Raw genomic sequence first — 20985 nt, 5'->3', positions numbered from 1 at the left:
TGCAGGAGTGAGCCACCACGCCCGGCCTCAAACTTTTTCTTTCTTTTTTTTTTTCTTTTCTTTTTTTGAGACGGAGTCTTGCTCTGTCGCCCAGGCTGGGGTGCAGTGGCCGGATCTCAGCTCACTGCAAGCTCCGCCTCCGGGGTTTACGCCATTCTCCTGCCTTAGCCTCCCAAGTAGCTGGGACTACAGGCGCCCGCCACCTTGCCCAGCTAGTTTTTTGTATTTTTAGTAGAGACGGGGTTTCACCATGTTAGCCAGGATGGTCTCGATCTCCTGACCTCGTGATCCGCCTGTCTCGGCCTCCCAAAGTGCTGGGATTACAGGCTTGAGCCACCGTGCCCGGCCCAAACTTTCTTACTCTGTAACAGTCTTCCAGTTGATTCTCCTGTGTAATATCACAGTTTCCAGAAAGGGCATTTTCCTTTCCTGCTACCCATGTCCTCCAGTGAATAAGCATGGACAGGCAGGATTTCCATCAAAACCCAGCCCTGCTGCCCCTTGATCACGTCATCCGCTTGCCTAGACCAATGCCTGGAGCATGCAGAATATCAGCCAGCAGATGTTATTGCCCAGGTAACCAAAGCTCTTGACCTTACCTATATTCAAATTTACATGAGGTACTAGGTATGAAAACACTTTGTAAAACGCTGAAATGATGGTTCAAGGTAATAGTTCTTGACCAGAGAGATGGCATAGGAATAATGTAACATGTTATTAAATATATGTTGACACCCAGCTGTGTGAAAGGCTGTATACACGCACATTTTCACTGTAATTTTTAGTCCCTAATATTGTAAAACATATCATATTCAATACAGCCTGCAAGTCATGGTCACATATCCAGGACATGGAACCAATCAAGTGTTGTGAAACACCTTCTGTCCTTCTTACTCTCATCTTGCTTTCAAAGCTCTCTGTGATCTGATTGCACCTTCCTTACTTAGCCTCGTTTCTCCTTGTTCTGTCAAGGCCTCATCAGCCCATGGAAAGCACAGGTCCTCCCTGCATTTGGGGATGTCCTCCTTCTTCCAGGAGTGCTCGCCTCTCATCCCTCCACTATCCAGAGTTCCTCTATTGTTTCTGACCCACTTCAAGTGTCACCCCCAACACAAACCTTTCCCTGCAACTCAAGCCATTTGGTACAGAGGGAGAACATACCCTGCCTCACTCCATGCATGCGTATATTGCAAAAGCATATGGCTTCACAGATGTCAGGCGCTGGTGAGCTCCCGGAGGCCAAAATAGCAATGTCTATAGCCATGCTCCCCCCATCACTTCACACAGTGTCCAGTATATTCTAGTTGCTTCACAGACATATGCTGATGGATAAGGATCCTGGTAGAACATGACCCTGAGCCTAAAATCAAAGGTGGACACAGGCAGAGTCTACCCTTCTCATGGAATCATTGTGGAAGTGAGGTTTCATCCCTGTCTCTCTCGTGAACATGGCGCTAGGAGAGGTCGCCCACAAAGACGATGTTCTATCTCATTACCAATTCAGTTCCCATGGAAGCCCTTGCCAGGGCCCTTAATTTCTTGTGTTAAAACAACAAACGAGGTGGCCCAAGCACAATCTCTAATAGGTAGCATGGGTCAACAATTATTCATTTGTACTAGTGCTTTTCGCATGATGGGCTGGGATGAAAATTTGTCCTCTTCCTAGCAAGAGCTATAAATTAGTTTTATGCCACTGTTAAACCCAGAGGCAAAAAAGGAAGGGATTGGAAGTGGGGGAGGGTCAGCGAATAAGGCCTGGCTGCTTCCAGCAACAAAGCAAGCTGCTTTTTGGGCCATGCGAACAAGGAAGGTCGGGGGCGGGCAGCAGAGGTCAAGAGATTGGGCCCAAAAGAAATTGATGTAGTGACTCTGAGAAAAGACAGCAAATTCTTTGAGGCTCTGAACTACATTTTATTTTTCTTTTCATCCACAATATCTGGCAGGTTTGCTGAATCAATGAACAAATAAATAATTGGATGCATGAAGCAATTGTGTCTCTCTTAGCTAGGTTTGAATAAAACCAATTATGCTACATTCATATGAGTTCTCCAAGGCCAATGGAGCCACTAAAAATAATGGTGTTCAGCTACATCTCTTGATGCGTATTGTTCCACAAGATATCAAGTAGAAAAAAAAAAAACAGTTTACAAGACTACAAGTGCAATATTTAGTCATTTATGTCGAAAATAGCATTGAAAAAAGAACACGCCAAAATGTTAACAGTGGTATTATCAGGATGGTGCTATTCTGAGGGTTTTCTATTCTCTTCTTTATACTATGCAGAATATTCTAAATATTTTGTGAGAATACATGATCGCCTAATCAGAAAAAATTAAGTTTAAAAACAATATGTCATCAACCCATAGTTATCTGTGCTAGAAAGAGAAAAAGAGAACAGTGATGTGGATCATCTAGAAGATGGAAAAAATCACCCATGCTTGACTTTGGAATATGTTACATACATTTTCCCCCTAGAAGATTTATCTTCCTAATTATGCTTTGCTCTTTACTTAATATTAGGATTAGTTCTAACTCCCTGAGCTCCCCTGCCAACTAAATGAGCTGAGCTGGTTGGCAGGGAAAAGTCAGCTTGGAATGAAATGAAATATGAGCTGCAGATAATCCACATGGGGATAATTGAGTGCTGGCTGCTTGCAGGGAGAGGAGCGGGGAGCCTGGGGCACAGCGCCCACACTCTGCAGCCAGAATCTGGAGAATCAAAGCCCACCTCCCCTACCACCAACCCCCAGGCCTTGGGAAAGACCTTCCTCCATCCTGCACTCCAGTGTCCCTGGGTATAAACTGCTTGTGATAATGATGCCCACCTCCTGGAGGTCACATGAGGATTAAGTGAGATGAGGCATGTGATGTGCTTAGAACAGACACTCAGCAGGTGTCTGTCAGAACCATTCCGTATTTCAAGCATGCTCTTCCATGATTTGCATCCATATGATACTTTCTTCCAAATGGATCTCACCATTTAAAACACATTTTAACGCATTCCTCCTATTATCCGGGAGGGAGGCAGATATCATCGTTCTTATTCTATCGACATGGAAATTAAGGTCTGAAAAAAGTGAAAGGAACTATCCTTGGTCATGTAAGGAGTGGAAGACCTGGACCCATATCTCCATTTGTCATGCACCTTCATGCCACGTGCCCCTGCCCCAACCCCATCTGTCTCTTTATGCCTCAATTCACTGTCTTAGTCAATGCAGGGAAATTGAAGTTTCATCCTGAGGCCTGTCTATAAAGACTTGTGAAGATTACCCAGGGAATTACTGTTAAGTGCTTGGCCAGGATCTAGTGCTGTGGAAACTCAGAGTTCTGGCAGTGGGGAGGAACTGAAGAGGCCCTGGTTCATTCTGACTACTTGTCGTGAGGCTGGTACATTAATAGATCTGGGATGGAGGACTTGTCATTTCCATGTTTACAGAGGAAGGCTTTAGTGCCATCACCAATTTGTCTTCCAGAAGAATTAGTCGCCAATATAAGAATCATGGAAGAAGATAGGACAATTTGCACTTGGACCAGTTGAAAGATAAACTTTGGTACATCATAATTTTTCAAAATGTATTTGTGCACACAGCAATTCCTGAATCAGGAAGCTCCAAACCAAAAGTGGTTCGGGGCTTTGCTGGAGGTGACTGCAGGGAGAGCTTCTATAGGGCCAGTGCCGAAGTGAGCAAAGCCATGATTAGACTGGTTACAGTTAGAGCATTGCCTCATCTGGACAGTTCCAGTGGGAAGTTCAAGACAATTTAACAAAATACCAGTTGGCTCCATGTGATTGGTAGTCTAAATTACCTCACCTTTGATTACATTAAAAGACCTCTCCAAGATACTGGACAGGATACCATCCTGAACGTTCCCCTACAAACCTGTCCTGACTCCCGGAAGCAATTCCTCCCCCTACTAGAAAAGGAAGCTCTCTGAGGATAGGGACGCAACAAATCACACAACAAATACAAATTCATCACTCACTATGTGCTCTGTTCACCATTTTATACCCATCATCTCCCATTGCACATAGTGAGTGATGAATTTGTATTTGTTGTGTGATTGATTGAATGAATGGATTTACTGTGTAACAGCAGAATGGGATGGAAATCAATGGGCCCTGCTGAAAAGCATGATATTTATTTGTTTATGTATTACTATTTAAAACTAAAAAGAGGAAGCTGCTTCTAAATTCTGAACATGAAAACCCAATTAAACTAAATAGTAGGGAATTACGAGTAGCCATAAAAATGGAGAATTTATTAATTAAAGTGAAGCTCTCTCTTAACAAATGAATTTAAATACTGTTAAAAGAAAGAAGATAAACTTCCCATTTTCTGCTTAAGAATTTCCTCGCAGCTCTGCTTCCCCTCTGCCCCCAGTGAAGTCCTGTGTTACCAAGCTGTCTGCAAGGTGACACTGCATGACTATAACAAATCAAGGTGTTCCCTCCCCGGAATAGGGCAGCCCTATTACCGCCATCATGAAAGTAACTATGGACCCTGCAGGGACTTGTTGTTAAGGAATCAGTGTTAGAAAGAGATGTCTGAGGTTATTAAGAATACGCTATTGGATTCCTAAAGGGATGTTAGGGCTTTTGTGAAGGAAGAAGGATGCCCGGCATAATGGCAGTGGGCAAGGACGAGTGGATCTAGCTGCTTGCCCTTCACAGTGAGGTCTGTGACCCAGCAGCTCTGACATCCTTGATAGCTGGTTAGAAATGCAGAATCTCAACCCCATGCCAGACCTGCTGCATCAGAGTGTGCTTTTAACAGGATACCCAGGTGATTTGCGTGCACCCTGCACAGCTTTTGAGAATTGTTGGTCTAACCCTCTCCGCAGACTCATGAATGGAGAGTTTCGTGGCCTGTGTAGCTGCAAGGGAAGTTATGAGAGATTTCTCCAAGTGCAGGACAGAAAATCAAGTGCTTTGGATCCGTTGAAGCTGTGTATGTACCTTCCCTTCTACAACATCCCCTTAGAGGATGGGGAAGTGCAGACAGAGAGGAAGAAAGTCCAGCCTTCAGGATGATCCTAGAGGTCACCCAAGCTGCAGGCATTATGCAGGCTGGAGCAAACCTGGTCTGGGAGAAGACTGAGCTAGAGCCTGGGGACTTAATCTCCTTCCCCTTGGGCTAATTGGAGAGCATGGCACTCCTGTAGCAACTGAATACCTCCAATAGGGGAAATAGGAACAAAATAGAACCAATGTTGAAATGTAGTCATGGTGAATTGTGTTTAAAAAAAAAAAAAAAAAAACCCTACATGGAGACTATTAGAATTGCCTTGAAGTAGATTAGGCTAATTATCTTAGCAGACACTAATAAACTTGTTCCTTAGAGATACTCAGTGACTATAATAACCCAAAGATGAATATTGGATGAATGAATGATTAGGGACTGGCCAGCCTGCCAGCCTCCCAAGCCCTGGGGGCAGGAATTCTCCCTTCTGCCTTCCCATCCCTGCCCCCCAAGCCTAAGATTTTTATTAAATATGTACCCAGCTACTGGCAAAGACTGAGAGTCAATAAAACACCTGCCCCCACCTCGCTTAAGGGGATTTACTTGGAGCTGTCAGCAGCTTTTTGTGGCTGCTGTGTCCCTCAGTTTGGGGTGAGGAGAGCCACATTGCAGAGAGGAGGAGCCATTCATTCAGCGAGGCATTTACACAAAGTTAGCGTGCACCTCCTGTGACACTACAACCAGGCCATGGCACTAGTGTTGGTCCATAGCCCCTGAGTCTAATCTCAGAGAGGAGCTTTCTGCCTCTAGGACCAAAGGGCAAGGCCTGTGCCACTCCAGGCATGGCATGAACACCTTCAGCACCTTATCTTCTGGTTTCCAGGTCCTGTGTCTCCCTGGGAGTGTCAGCCATGACCCTGCATTTCTAAGCCAGGGAGCTTATGCTCCCTGGGCCCGTCCCTGATCTGACTCTCATCCCCATCCTCCAATCCCCCTGGCTACTGGTATCACAGGCAACCTGATGCAACCAGACCTACAGACGGGCCAAATGAACAAGTGAAATAATGAAAGAAAAGACTCCCTAGGGTTCTTGAGTCCCATGAAATATGTCCATTTAACGCTGACCTGAAGGCAACGGCCACTTACATCCGTTCTCTGTCTCTCTTTCTTTCATTCTATTTTGTTTTTCGATGTATAGCATGCAGTGAAGTACACAGATCTTAAGTGTATTCCTCGATGGATTTTTACACATATATATATAAATACATATATACATATCCACAGAGCCACCACCCACCCAGACCACAAAGTATAACATATGCAGCCCTTAGGGGCTCCCTCAGGTCCCACCAAGTCAATATGTCCATGCACAAAGATAACCACTGTTCAAGCTCTGTCACTATAGATCAGTTTTACGTTTTTGAACTTCGAACAAAATTCTTAAACACGTACTCTTCTGTGTCTAGCTTTTTAAAAAATTCAACATGTTTTTGAGATCCATGTTGTTGGGTATAGCAGTAGCTCATTCTTTTTTATAGTAGCATGATATTCCATTGTGTAGATATATCACAATTTACCCATTAGAAGAACATTTAGGTGACTGTTAGATTTTGGTTATTATGAATTAGTGCTGCTGTAAACATTCGTGTGCATGTTTTCTGATCACATAATGCTCATATCTGTCAGGTATTGATTACAACTGTGAAGGGGCTCAGATCTTACCCCGCTACTTGCAAGCTCACAGGGTGACCTGCTACAGTTTCATGGATGCTGGTAAAAGACATGAGACTCCTGCATCAGAGATGAAGGGGTGCAAAGTGTCAGCTTGTGCCAAGCAGCTAGCCCTGACAGGCTAGGAACTCAAGGCACAAATGTACAAGCAGTATACTCTTTATGTGACCATCCCAAGCTGTCAGGGGAGTTTATCTTAATAAACAGGCCCCAGACTATACAGAGGCATTTGTTATCTCAACCTCTGTTGCCTGCTGAGTGCTGGGAAATTCTCATACTAGTATCACCTGCTTGGTGTCACACATTAGCAGGTCTGTGACTGGAGGCATCCTACATGGTGCCATGAGGAATGTGGGTGACTGAGATGCTGTTCACATAAACATCATCTTTAAATGCTTGTGGCAACAAGGGTCTCTGGGTTTCTTTGTGTATCTCTGGGAGTGAGCTTCTTGGATCATGGGGCTCACATCTTCTGTACCCACTCTGGGAATGCCATAGTGTTTTCAATGGGAAAATTACCTCTGGGTTTCTCCATGAAAGGCTTATTGGTTTGAGTCATGTTTGGAATAAATAAATTAGCTATATTCAAAAGGAAGATTTTTTAAGATGAGCTCTCATTCTAAACAACTACTGGTTATCTATGGAAAGATCAAAATAACATTTTTTAAAAAAGGAGAGACACAGTGACCTATAATGACTAATCTTAGAAACTTGCTTAGCAAGATTTAAAAAAAAAAACAAAAAACAAAAAAAAAACATGGTCCTGGTGAGAATTGCTAGAAGGCCTTAAGGGAGACATGGAAGGACATTAGTGTTTTTATGATTTAATCTTATTCATACATGATCCTAGAAATTATGGAGAGTGCATTTCCTTAGCTTACACCTCAATCAGCTAGATGTGTATATTAGTTCATTCTCTCACTGCTAATAAAGACACACCTGACACTGGGTAATTTATAAAGAAAAAGAGATTTAATGGACTCAGTTTCACATGACTGGGAAGGCCTCACAATCTCAAGGCAGAAGGTGAAGGAGGAGCAGAGGCACGTCTTACATGGTGGCAGGCAAGAGAGTGTGTGGAGGGGAACTGCCCTTTATAAAACTATCGGATCTCATGAGACTTCTTCGCTATCACAAGAATAGCATGGTAAAAACCCATTCCCATGATTCAATTACCTCCCACCAGGTCCCTCTCACAACATGTGGGGATTATGGGAGCTACAATTCAAGATGAGATTTGGCGGCGGGGGTGGGGTGGGGACACAGCCAAACCACATCACTGTGCAATAATGATGACAATGACAATGATAATAACATCTACTGCTTATGCCTTCTTGCTCTGGACTAAGCACTGTACAATGTCCTTTGGTATTAGCACATGGGTATAGAGTTGATAATCATCCTCGGAAGGACCTATAGGCTACATCCATTTGTGTGTAGACTCAGTATTTCCTGATAGCAAGGCCATTCCCAGTCTACAGTGCCTGTAGTCCCAGCTACTCGGGAGGCTAAGGCAGGAGAATCACTTGAACCCAGGAGGCGGAGGATGCAGTGAGCCGAGGTCACACCACTGCACTCCAGCCTGGGCGACAGAGTAGACTGTATCTCAGAAAAAAAAGTGTCAGGAGGGCCACACAGCTTCTGAAGGTGCTAGGGAAGAATTCCTCCTTGCTTCTTCCAGTTCCGGTGGGTCCAGGTGTTCCTTGGCTTGCAGCCACATCACTCCAATCTCTACCTCCATCTTCACATGGCCTTCTCCTCTTCGTGTGTGTCTTCTTCTCTTCTGTCTTTTCTAAGAACACTGTCCTTGGATTTAGGGCCCAGCTGAACAATCCACAATGATCTCATCTCAAAGTCTTTAACTTAGTTACATCTATAAAGACAATTTTTGCAAATAAGGTCACATTCACAGGTTCTGGGGATTAGGATGTGAACACATCTTTTGAGGGCAGTCTTCTAACCTATCATAACTAGTTAGAAGGCTATTGTGTAGCCCAGAGAAGCAATGAGGGTGAGTGCTGTCAGATGGTGAGAAGTGGTTGAATTGTGTTAGGGTAACAGGTCAACGGGGAGGAGTCATTTATTCATGCTCTCCCCACATACTTACTGGGTACCTACCATGTTCCAATCACTGTGCTGATACTTCAGATACAGTGGGGAAGAAATACAGTACTCACCCACCTGGAGCCCTTGTTGTGGTCCAGCAAGAAGACTAGATGTTGAACAAGTTTGTTGCATGTTTTAAGGGAGCATGCAACATACAGACCTGTCCTAGTCAGAATAAGGAACTCCTGAAGGATGAACACAACTTAATCTGGGGATAGGGAACACAGCGGGCAGAGAGTTCTGGCACAGAGAGCTGAAACTGTGGAGTTCCTGGTCATGACATTTTTTAAGAACTCAGAGAAATAAGGATGGCATGTGGCCTGGAGGTATCAGATTGTTTCGGGCCACCCAGGACACACCTCTGCCCACTTGTAACCTGCTAACACATCTGCTTCTGCAGTTTGCATTTGCATGTGTAACCATTTGCAGCAACCTGCCTCCTCTCAAAGGTCACGGCACTGACTCCAGCCACAACAGTGTGAGCAACAGTCTTGCCCACAATCTGAGGTTATCCAGATTGGCGGGACAATCTCTGGACATGGTGTCCAGTCACCGCTGTAGTTCTAAAGTCATCCTAAAGAAAGGCTCATAGTTAATGTGGCTTTGGGTAATAAAAAGGTTAACCTTTAAACTGCTCACGCAGGCCCCAGGTTTCACTTGCCAATTATGGATATGAAAGTCTAACTACACAAAAAGTTGCTTTGACGAAAAAGTCTTTCATCTACAAGATTGATTAGATTCATTAGCATACTCAAAACCCCACAGATGAAAAGCAGAGCCAAAGAATAGAGACAGGGCAACATTCCTCTTTGTGGTTTGACTGTAAGCCTGCCCCCAAGATTTGCAAGACGGGAGGCAAAAGTACACATGGTGGTCCACATACTGTCTATATAAACACTCAAAAAGAAAAAAACAAGGTATGAGACTCTCAAAATACATTCTGTCCTCCTACCTTAATAATTATACCTTCATGGCCAGGCATGGTGGCTCATGCCTATAATCATAGTGCTTTGGGAGGCCGAGGCAGGAGGATCACTTGAGGCCAGTAGTTCGAGACCAGCCTGGCCAACATGGTGAAATCCCGTCTCTACTAAAAATACAAAACTTAGCCGGGCATGGTGGCACCTGTCTGTAATCCCAGCTACTTGGGAGGCTGAGGCAGGAGAATTGCATGAACCCAGGAGGTGAAGGTTGCAAGGAGCCAAGATTATGCCATTGCACTCCAGCCTGGGGGACAAGAGCGAAACTCCATCTCAAAAAAAAAACAAAATTATACCTTCATAATGAGTCGCATGGCGGCAGCTCCCAGGTAGCAACCTGTCTCACTTTCTTCCTAACCTGGCTTCATCCTGGGTTTTGATGAGTCTCTTACAAAGGCAAGGAAACACCCCAGCCCACACATTCAAGCTCTGCTTATACCCCCACCCCCGAAATCGTCACCCATTGGGCATATCTCCCACATCTAATGGTCTGCCTTCCAGAATATGGATCCCAGAAAGAGCACGGGCTGCAGGAAGCTGACTTAGAGACACTGGGTAGGGAATTCCAGCATCCCACTTATGCGGAGTGTGGTCTAGAGGGTGGGCTCTGGGGTTCTGTGTGGGTACAACCCATTAGCTCCTCATCTCATGGGTAGGGACAGCTAGAGGAGCTACGGTAATCTTTGGTTGGGTTAAAGTTACCTCCTGGTGATTATTGACAGAAAATGGATAAGGAAGTGAGACGGCATCCAGCCTTTTTAGCTCAGGGGTCCTGCCGAGGTGCAGGAGGGGAACATGGGCCTAGAGCAATCTGGGAGGTGGCCAGATTGATTTGCTGAGTTAACCCAGCAATCTGTCCTTCCTAAATTGGGAGAAGCAATTCATTATTGAAAAAGTAAATGCCTGAGGCATCAAGTAATCTCAGTAAAAAGTAAAAGCAAAGCAAGTACCTCTCTGGCAGGAGAAATTTCTTCTTCAAAGTTTTTATCATACTTCTCACACTGGCAGCTGGGCACGTGTCAGTACCCTCCTCTTGGTCAGGGTCAAATGCAGCTTCTGTGTCCCATCACTGTTGGATTCTGGGTGAGGAGCTGCCAGGGCACCTTCCTGAGGAGCTCACAGTCATGGACACTTGGCCACACGGACACACACACACCGTATTTCTATAGCACCTGAAATGGAAGGGTAGGGGACAGAGCCTCTGACTGAAGACAAACAGCCTTTCCACTGATATGGTCCAAAACAGGGATCTGTTTATGAATCATTCATTCATTTAAGCAGCATGTATTAAAAGTAATGGCAAAGACCGCAATTACTTTTGCACTAACCTAACATTTATTGAGAGTCTACTACGTGTCAGACAATGCAAGTCCATCACTGCACTAAACACTGGGCAGACTTAATACAACCTCTGCCCTCAATGACTTCCAACCTAGTTGAGGAGAAAAGGCTACCAATTAGTGATTTTCTTTTTTTGTTTTTCTTTTTTTTTTGAGACAGGGTCTCACTCCATGCTCAGGCTGGAGTGCAGTGGCATGATGTCAGCTCACTGCAGCCTCAACCTTCTGGGCTAACCTGATCCTCCCACCTCAGTGTCTGAGTAGCTAGGACCACAGCTGCCTGGCTAAGTTTTGTATTTTTTGTAGAGACGAGGTCATGTTGCTCAGGCTGATCTCAAATTCCTGGGCTCAAGTGATCCGCCCATCTCAGCCTCCCAAAGTGCTGGGACTACAGACATGAGCCTCTGCGCCTGGCCACAACTAGTGATTTTCAATGCAAGTTGAAATAAGTAGTGAGTTGTGTGGACAGATCTTAACAGCTACTTAACTACTTCACAAGTCAGGTAGGGAGGCAGCATTCCTGTCTTACGGCACCTGATTGTCTCAGACAATGCCAGGTGGGACAGTGGCTGGCACACCTGAATAATATAAAGGACAGAACCAGTGTGATCTTCATATTGGAAGCTGTTATTAATGCATTGATCTGTGCTATGAATATGTGGCAAGCATACATCGCATGTCGGGCACCGTACTAGCAGTAAGGACACACGAACAATTAGTCCCTGTCCTGAAGGCACTCAGCAAGCAGGAAAATATTCATGGATAAATCAGCTAATGCTTGCCAGCCAAGGTTAAGGATCTGGAAACTAAAGGACCCTAGGATCTCAGGGATGTATTTTTCTCTTCAGTGTCATCCACTTATTCCTTCCCATGTGACTGGCAAATGTGTTTATAAGAAGACCAGCTTGGTCAGGCGGCTTTTGAGATCATGGGACCGGTGTCTATGAAGACATCTGTATGGACCCTTGTCATCTGCATGGACCCATAGGTCTTGGTTTTAAATAATTTTGTTCACAAAGTTGTCATCTTTTCAAAGCCACAGCCTATTAGCCTCTTTTCTAGCTAAACAATGGCATAGATAGGTCAAGACTCAAGGCTTCTGTGTGTATTAAGCAATGTCTCCACACTCAAGTTACATAATTTTGATCACCAGTAAAGAGAATTTGTGTGCAGTGGTATTTCAGAGGCAAGATGCCAATACAGTTAAGACATGGCATCAGAGCACCAGAATTCCTGACTCAGCAGCTGGACACAGGATATTTAGGCAACCAGCTTTCAAGACCCATTCATAAAGTGAGAAATCTCTCTGCACTATTTTAACTAATCTTTACAGCTCGAAAACCACTAATTTCCTCAACTAGAGCCCACTTCTAGCATCTATTATGCTGATTAACAAACTACTAATTTCACCAACCAAAACATTTGTGGAAGTGTTAACTAGCAGCATCTGATGTGAATCTGAAATATGGATACTAATTGAGGCCATTGCAGTCATTATCTCAGATATGGACTTTTCCAATACAATGTTAGGTGATTACCTTGATGTTGAATTCCCGATTCAGGAATTGACAGGCCCTAGAGTATAGTTTAAAAATGCGTACGTTTAGGCCGGGTGTGGTGGCTTATGCCTGTAATCCCAACACTTTGTGAAGTTGAGACAGGCAGATCACTTGAAGTCAAGACTTCGAGAGCAGCCTGGCCAACATGGTGAAACCCCGTCTCTAATAAAAATACAAAAATTAGCCAGGTATGGTGGCAGGCACCTGTAATCCCAGCTACTCAGGAAACTGAGGCAGGAGAATCACTTGAACCTAGGAGGTGGAGGTTACAGTGACCTGAGATCACGTCGCTGCATTCCAGCCTGGGTGACAGAGTGAGACTCTGTCTCAAAATATAGATAGATAGAAGGATAGATAGAAGGATGGATAGATAGATAGATAGATAGATAGATAGATAGATAGAGAGATAGATAGATAGATAGAGAGATAGATAGAGAGATAGATAGATTGATTTATATCACATTCTCTATACTAAAGTATTTTAAAGGAAATTGCAGAGATGCTTCTACTGTCCACATGAAGATCTCCTCCATCTACATAGCAAGAGCTGAATCTGGTATGGAGGAGGAGGAGTATAAGATACATTTTCTAATTAAGATGTTCCTGTCCCATGTGGTAAAAGTCTTCCTGTTGTTTTCTCTCTTGGCTTAACTTATTTCTTACCTGTTTGGAAGCATCTAGAGTCCTCCTGAGTTGTGTGTGCAGGGCACAGTCCTGGAGCAGTCAGTTCTTCTCCCTTCCTAGCAGACCTGACTCCCAACTTGGCTCAGACGTGGACTTTACCTCAGTACACTGATGCCTGCCCAGAAATGTTACCCTACCCTCCACCCCAACCTGCTCATTCTCCCTTTGTGTGAAATGCATCGATAGCATTGCTGCCTTCCCCACTTCACCCAGGACTAAAAACTTCAGTTAATTAATATTCACAAATAAGGGCATGAGCAAACTCGAAGCAAGTGCCTGCCACGTAGAATTGGGGGCAAAAGTCTCTTTCAGCTAAAATGCATGGCAATGTTCCTGGAAGCAAGTGGAAAGGAAAAGCAATCCTCTAAGTGAGTTTGCTGACCCCAGGGAGCAGAGGCCAGAGAAAGGGTCATGGGGTATTCCAGAGGCAGTTTTCGCCTTCACAAGCCAGGATTTGGAGAGCCATTACCAACCATGGGAGTGTGGCTGATCAAATTAAGGAATGTGTTTTTAAATTCAATTACACCCTCGGTGGAAATGGCCTCACTAATGCATAGAGAAAGTAGTATCCCCAGCCTATAAAGCCTAACATTGCTAAACCCAATTTTGCGCATTATTCTAAAGGTTAATTCAAGATCTCTCTTCCAAATGGGAAGTTAAACACAGCCAATGGAAGAAAGGCATCCACTGACTGACTGAGGGGTTTATCAGTCTGTAAGAGTTCATTAGTTTTAATTAGTGTAATCACTAATGTTGCATTAACAGTTTAGTGAAGGAAAGTAATTACTCACACATCCACTGTATTAGATAGGAAGATTGGAATCCATTTTCTGAAACAATTAGCATTTTGCCAATTAAAAGAATTCCCTCTCCCTGCCAGCAGCCCTGTGACCTCACTCACCCAAGGATCGTTTAAATGAAACGTATTTTGCATCAGAAGATGGAGCAGGAAGAAATAAAAAATTAAGGTTGCATTTATTCTGAGCGCCTTCCCAGGGCACAGCAAGTACACAGGTCTCAGAAAGTGTATCACGTTCCACTCTATTTGCATAGTTATTCACTTCAGGCTCTTTGGATTATACCCTTGGCTGCTTTGTAACATGGCAGCAATTAAAAAACAAAAAGCTAGTGGAAGATGAAGCCATAAGGAAGCATTGGGAGAGTCCAGGGGAATGACTGTTGCTGGGGTCTGCTGGTTAGACAAGGGTTGGGTCTTGCTGCTGGCCCCATTCTGAGCAGCAGCTTAGAGCAGGCTGTGCTGCTGGGCATAGGGGGCATCGTGCTACCCACAGGAGCCCCCTAACGCACATAGCTGGGTCTCTTGGATAGTCCTGCTAATATCCACCGTGCACTGGGTGCCATCTCAGAGCCTCAGCTTGGCTTACAAGGCCTGGGCATGATGACCCAACATCTCCTCTCCATCTCCACCGGATTCCCTATCAATCAGCCACTTGGGACTTCTTGTCACTTCTTGAACATCCATGTTCTTTCATACCCAGCTCCTTCAAACCTGCTGTTTTCCCTGTCGGCGAGCCCTTTGCCTATTCTGCTAGAGAATTCACCCTTCACGCTCCAATTAGTTTAAATGTCACCTCACACTGGCTAGAACAGCTGCCTCCCCCACTTGGTGCTCTCAGAGCCCCTGGCATACCCTGCATTTCTGCATTGCTTTCACACAATCACAGTGAGCTAGTGAGGCAGGAACAAGGAGCTTATTCTGTTCAGTATTCTCAGCCCCTCGCACATGATGGTGGCGTGTACGTGGACGCTGAATGGCTTAATGAACTATAAGACATCTGTGCCTCTCCCCCTGCCATAAGCCCCATCAGAACTCAGCCCAGGAGCCCCAGCCTGTTCAAACCAGCAGCATCACATAAGATGCTACAAGATATTGCAAGTGCAAATATCTCCATTCACCCATCTTCACCCATCCGCCTGACCCAGTACCACTTTCAAAGGGAGCCAACCTTTGCTGAGTGCACCTGCTGGACTCCCTTTGCTGGTAGGTTTCTGCTTGGGTTTCACCAGTGGAAGGCACTGGCAGGCGGAGAGAGGAAGATCCAGGTATTTCTTCCCACTCCCTCCCTACTACTTTGACCTCCCATCTCTGACATTCGCTGACCAGGTCAGGACAGAGAAGATGGAAAATAGATCTGAGGAAGAATATGGAGAAATGGCAAAGAATAGGGGAAAGCCCAGAGGTTATTTGTAAATGGGGATTTCGGGACATTCTATCTGTCCTCACAGGTCAGCGCTGGGACTGGCGGTCCCTGGCCAAGTGTGAGACTGGGTTCTCCAGGTTTTGTGGTGGCCTGTGCTCAGCCCAGATTGCTGCTCGTGTGTGAAAGTGAGTTGATCAGAATGGAGACAGGCAGGCACAGACTGCAGTGGAGGGCTGTCAAGTCTTCACCCAAAACCACATCTAAATGGAAATGCCCTCTCGAGGTAACACTTGATAAAGTTTGTAACGCCGTTTTACAGGGATGCTCTCATTTGATCTTCTAACATGCCCTTGAGATAAAGATTTTGCCAATAAGAGAACTGACTGAAGGCTGCTGGCCACGTAAACAGTGAAACAGATTAGTCTTTTGACCTCCAGCCTGTGATCTTCCCAGTCTACGATCTGTCACCGTTCACTGATCTGGGCCCCGTTCCCAGCTGCAGCCCTTATGAGCTGTGTGACTTGGGCCAGTGTCTCAGTCTTTCTGTGTCTCTGTTTGTTCATCTGTAAGACACACATAAAATGTTTCTCTCTTGATTGTTGTAAAGACTGGGAGAGAGGGGCCTTCTCGGAGACTGGAAGAGGGACACCATCTGGGTTTTTCATGAGAGCCCAAGACCAGGTCCTCTTGAGTACAGGAGAAGTTGCCTGCCTACTGGGCCTGCAGACAGTGGGAAGGTCCATGGGAGGGTCCTGATCCTGGCTGATGGAAGGTGTGGGTCCTGGACTTCCTGCATGATCCCAGGAGAGGGGAGAAACCCCCCAACCCAGTCACTAAATGGCCCATGCCACCAGCAGGCAGGTGGGGACAAAGCCAGATTTTTATTTTTTAATAAGGAAATAGATCTTTTCTGTGAAAAATTAAATGAAATAATTATTTAAAAAATACCTCCTTTCCATAGCAGCTGACACTTAGAGATGCTACATACTAGTTAGTTTCCTTCCCCATACTTAACACTGAGGGGTAAGCCAGACTCATCGCTAGCAGGATTTTGGAACACAGCTTGTTCCTTCATAGCTGAAGACACACTGTTCCCCTTGGGGAAGGGGAACCAGGTGGAGTTGCAGGATGGAGGACAGCAGACTGCCCAGCAGCTCCCATCCAGGACAGGACAGGCGCTACTGAAAGAGCCCCTGTAGAACACACTTCTGGGGGAAAAATGCAGAAGCCAGCAGATGGAACTAACAACCGGAGAGGACAGCTGACCTTGCCCCCGCCTCCTCCAGGTCACCTCCATCACTAGGGTGACAATCCCGGTGCACCGTGTGGGGGGTGTGTGTGTGTGTGCACATGTGTCCTGAGCATGTGTGCGCATGCATGCATGTGTATTTCGTGCATGACTGTGCATGTATGTACATGTATGTGTGTCCTGAATGCCCTAAAGAAAGGAAGCTGGCTGGCTCACTATGAGCCACAGGGAGTCAGCGGAGACAGAAACTCTGGCGGCAGCAGTAGCTGGGGACCTTCACCCCTGTCCTCTGTTCTTCGGGAATGAACTGAAGCAGGGTGAGGAAGCAAATGCCCAAAGGCATCTGAAGTCCAGAAAGCATTTGGAGAGCTAGGGCAGAAGGGACACTCCCTACCTGAGGACAGCCTAGGAAACGGCTGCAAGGTGAGCGACTCGTGCCTGGAGCGCACTGCAGAGCTGCCACCTCCCCTGTGCGACCTAGATCATGCAGGTTAATTACAGAAAAGAAGGACTCCGGAAACGGAGGAGGGAGCTGAAGGCAGGCCTCACTGGATGGGGGTGTGCTCCTGTGCTCAGAGTCAGGGGGCGTGAAAATGAATCCCAGTCTTTCACTTACCAGTTTTGCAGGCTCTGTCACCTTATTACTGAAGCCGCTTTCTTCAACTGAAAAATATGAATCACGGTCTTCATGTCACATGCAGGACCTCTGTCAAAACTGTAATTAATTATAAGTGTAATAATGTCTGTGCCACCCACACCAAGAGACACAGTATCTGTTGTGCTCACAGCTGTATCCCTACAAGGGCCTGGCCACAGCAGATGCTCAATAAATGTCCACAGACACCTGATCAGAAGGTGTCCTCACAGCTCTTGGTGTTTTGGGGGGCACTTGTGGGCACACCGCCATGATGAACAGAAGGTGGGGGGATTCTCCAGGTGGAGGCTGCCTGGTGATGAGGCTCTGGGAAGCTACTCTGGGGCAGAGAGCTGGAAATAGGGTAGATGTGTGCCTGGTGCGGCGGTCTCAGGAGTCACAGCGGGGACTCTCTCCTTAGGGACTGTAGTCCCATTGCACACAGTCAGCTCTGCATCCCACCAGATGCCTTAGGACGCAGGAGAAGGGTGCCCAAGACAGATCAATCCCTGGCTACACTAGAAGGACAAATGGGCATTATGTAAATTTTGTTCCAAAATTAATAACTATGATAAAATAGAAAAAAAATATATTGACCTCCATTGCCTGCACAAAAATATCAACAATATCAAAAAAGCAAAAAAAAAAAAAAAAAAAAAAGGCTGTCTTTGTTCTTTATGATTGATGACCATCCTACTGCATGTTACTTGAGGAGGAAATTGCCCATTTGCTTGTGTATCTTATTAAAGAACCAGAAAGGCATAAATACTGCATTTTCTTGGACTGAGTTTTCAGAATCTCAACACCCCCCAACCCCAAGGTGCCCGCTCTGCCTTTGTTTTTTTGTTGTTGTTGTTGTTTAAGAAATGAATCTTTCTCAGCCTGCACTGGAGGATCTGCTTTTAACACTTTGAACATCCGGGAGTGGCGGCCAGGGAGAAATGGGCCTCACCCCGGCACTGACTTTCTTCTCTTTCCTTACAGTATGTGTCCAGTCGGCGCGCCGTCACTCAGAACGCTCCAGAGCAAGGCAGCTTCCACCCTCACCATCTCTCCCACCACCACCGCCACCACCGCCACCACCACCACCTCCGCCACCACGCCCACCCCCACCACCTTCACCACCAGGAGATGGGGCTGCACGCCGCCCCGGTGACGCCCTGCCTGTGCATGTGTCCCTTGTTCTCCTGCCAGTGGGAAGGCCACCTGGAGGTGGTGGTGCCGCACCTGCGGCAGATCCATAGTGTTGACATCCTCCAGGGAGCTGAGATCGTCTTCCTGGCCACGGACATGCACCTCCCCGCGCCGGCTGATTGGATAATCATGCACTCCTGCCTCGGCCACCACTTTCTGTTAGTGCTGAGGAAACAGGAGAGGCATGAAGGTCACCCCCAGTTCTTTGCCACCATGATGCTGATCGGAACCCCCACCCAGGCCGACTGCTTCACCTATCGCCTGGAGCTCAACAGAAACCATCGGCGCCTCAAGTGGGAGGCCACCCCCCGGTCTGTCCTTGAGTGCGTGGACTCAGTGATTACGGACGGGGACTGCCTCGTCCTCAACACCTCGCTGGCACAGCTCTTCTCTGACAATGGCAGCCTTGCCATTGGGATTGCCATCACCGCGACAGAGGTCCGACCCTCAGAAGCTGAAATGTGAGGCCAGGAGCCACGGATGCTCCCCACACAGCCTCCCTAGCAAACACTCGGACCTCCCAATGCCAGGACTCCAGACTCCTTTTTATTCTTCTCCTTCCTTTCTTTTCTATTTTACTTTATTTTATTTATTTTATTTTATTTTATTTTATTTTATTTTGTCTCAGGTACTTTGTGGGATTTAGTTTTTGTCTGCCATGGGCATTATATTGTGTAAACATCCTGTAATTTAAGATCTTGGTGTGACGTTTGTCCTGTCTTGTTGCTGTTGTTTTATGGAACGTTTGTAAGATTTAATCAGAATAGTTTTTTCCTGTCACCTCCAATTCCTTTCCCCGCTGCATTCGAAAGGATCAAAACACCATCAAGCAGACTGTTGGGGTTGAAAGGAGGCTTAGTGTGAGAATCATTTCTTGTTTCTCTTTTCAGTCTATTTCAGAGCAAGCTAAATCTGAACCTGTGCGTTCAGCAGGTTGGGGAATGGGCCCAGCTCAGAGATGGATCACATTTCAGACCAACCAGACATGACTCTGACACCTTCCCAGGAATCTCAAGGTCAAAGCTGAGCTACCCGGGCACGAGGAGATCGTGTCTCCACCGCAGGGCTGGAGACTGGCTTAGAGGTGTCATTGTGTGCTGAGTGCTCAGGTTGATGCTGGGGTTCAGGAGAGTGGTCAGAGGCCCACCTTCCTGTGACGGGCTCTTGTCACCTTGTTCCCAGGCTGTGCCATCTTCTCCTGCTCTGGAATCAAAGTTCTCAGATTTTTGGTGCTTTCTTAAAAACCCCTTTGCCCTCTGTTGAGCAAGTAGTAGAAAAGAATAGGCAAGAGGGGGTGGGGATGAAAAGTAACAGGAAAAAGAGAATATAAAATTAATCTCCCATCTCTGAGAGGGCACTCCCTCCTCAGAGGGTTTTATTATCACGTTATAAAATCCATCAGTTCCTCCCTAGGGTGCAGTTCTTTCATATCATGCAAAAAGCAGAACCAGGACTCAGCCTCAAATGCAAAGAACTCAGAGGGCGGCACCCAGGATCTCTGACCTGGCAGGCTGGCCATCACTTACAAACCTGAGAGGCTCTCTTCCCTTTCCTCACTTTCTAAAATGCTCCTACCGTCCCATTCAGCACACAGATGTGACCACGGCTCAAGTCTGTATTCAGCACCTGTTGCAGTGTGAATGACACAGTGTCGGAGATCCATATTGCCTCTGCGCAGGCTGCTTTCTCTTATTTGGTTGTCAGAACAAGTCATCAACATCTTCTTGTAGAAGTCTCTCGTGTATTTGAAGAAAGTCAGCATATTTAGTCAACTTTGTCTTTTCTAAGTTGGACACCTTTAAGCCTTCCCAGTAGGACCTCTTCTAGCTCCTTTTTATCGCATTTGTCCCTCCCCTCCGGCTGCTCTCCAGACACTGCAGAAGCCAGGCACCCATCCCCAGCACATCCTCATGACAGCCCAGTGGAACTCTGGCCAACCAGACATTACTCTCCATGCCCTGTTCCTGCACCTCACCCCCTCAGCTGGGTCCTGGCGGGCCTCCAAGTGACTACTTAAGTTTCAGGCAGATTGCCCTGGCTGGCCATCTACAATCTTTTCTCCACCAAAAATAATTGATCCTGAAACAGAACACCCTTCCCCCAACAACTGGGTTAATGGCAGCCACTTTTGCTGCCAACTTACACCCCACGCCCCAGAAGGGTGGTGCCAGTCAATAGGAGATTTAATAACAGAGGCTGCTCTGGTCACACAGTAATCGCTGGGCCCCTGGGGCCGAGACTGCATTCCATCAGAGCCCTGAGAGGGGCAAAAAACATCGCCACAGATGGAGGCGCATGTCAGATGCTGCAGTCGCAAGGAAAGGATTGGGGCCTGCTCGTTCTCTGAGCGCTCAGATGCTCTGCCAGGGCACCAGCCACTCCCCC

General features: G+C 46.2%; 1 protein-coding gene and 1 long non-coding RNA gene across 2 annotated transcripts in view; one reads left to right on the top strand and one right to left on the bottom strand.

The window, feature by feature from the left end:
- The window catches only part of SIAH3 (siah E3 ubiquitin protein ligase family member 3), a 69254-nt gene extending 48925 nt beyond the window's left edge, over positions 1–20329 (top strand). Inside the window, exon 2 of the mRNA XM_015121024.3 lies at positions 18391–20329. Coding sequence (XP_014976510.2) covers positions 18391–19065 — 675 coding nt within the window. The 3' untranslated portion in view covers positions 19066–20329. The remainder of the gene's footprint in view (positions 1–18390) is intronic.
- On the bottom strand, positions 7643–17250 carry LOC144336318 (uncharacterized). Its single transcript, XR_013407965.1, has 3 exons — positions 13341–17250; positions 10729–10950; positions 7643–8565 (listed from the first exon to the last, which is right to left on the bottom strand). It is a non-coding gene; the product is annotated as an uncharacterized LOC144336318 (long non-coding RNA).
- Positions 20330–20985: the final 656 nt, after the last annotated feature.

This window comes from Macaca mulatta, chromosome 17, assembly GCF_049350105.2.
Source record: "Macaca mulatta isolate MMU2019108-1 chromosome 17, T2T-MMU8v2.0, whole genome shotgun sequence".
Classification (NCBI taxonomy): Eukaryota; Metazoa; Chordata; class Mammalia; order Primates; family Cercopithecidae; genus Macaca; species Macaca mulatta.
This window is presented reverse-complemented; position numbering and strand designations above follow the sequence as displayed.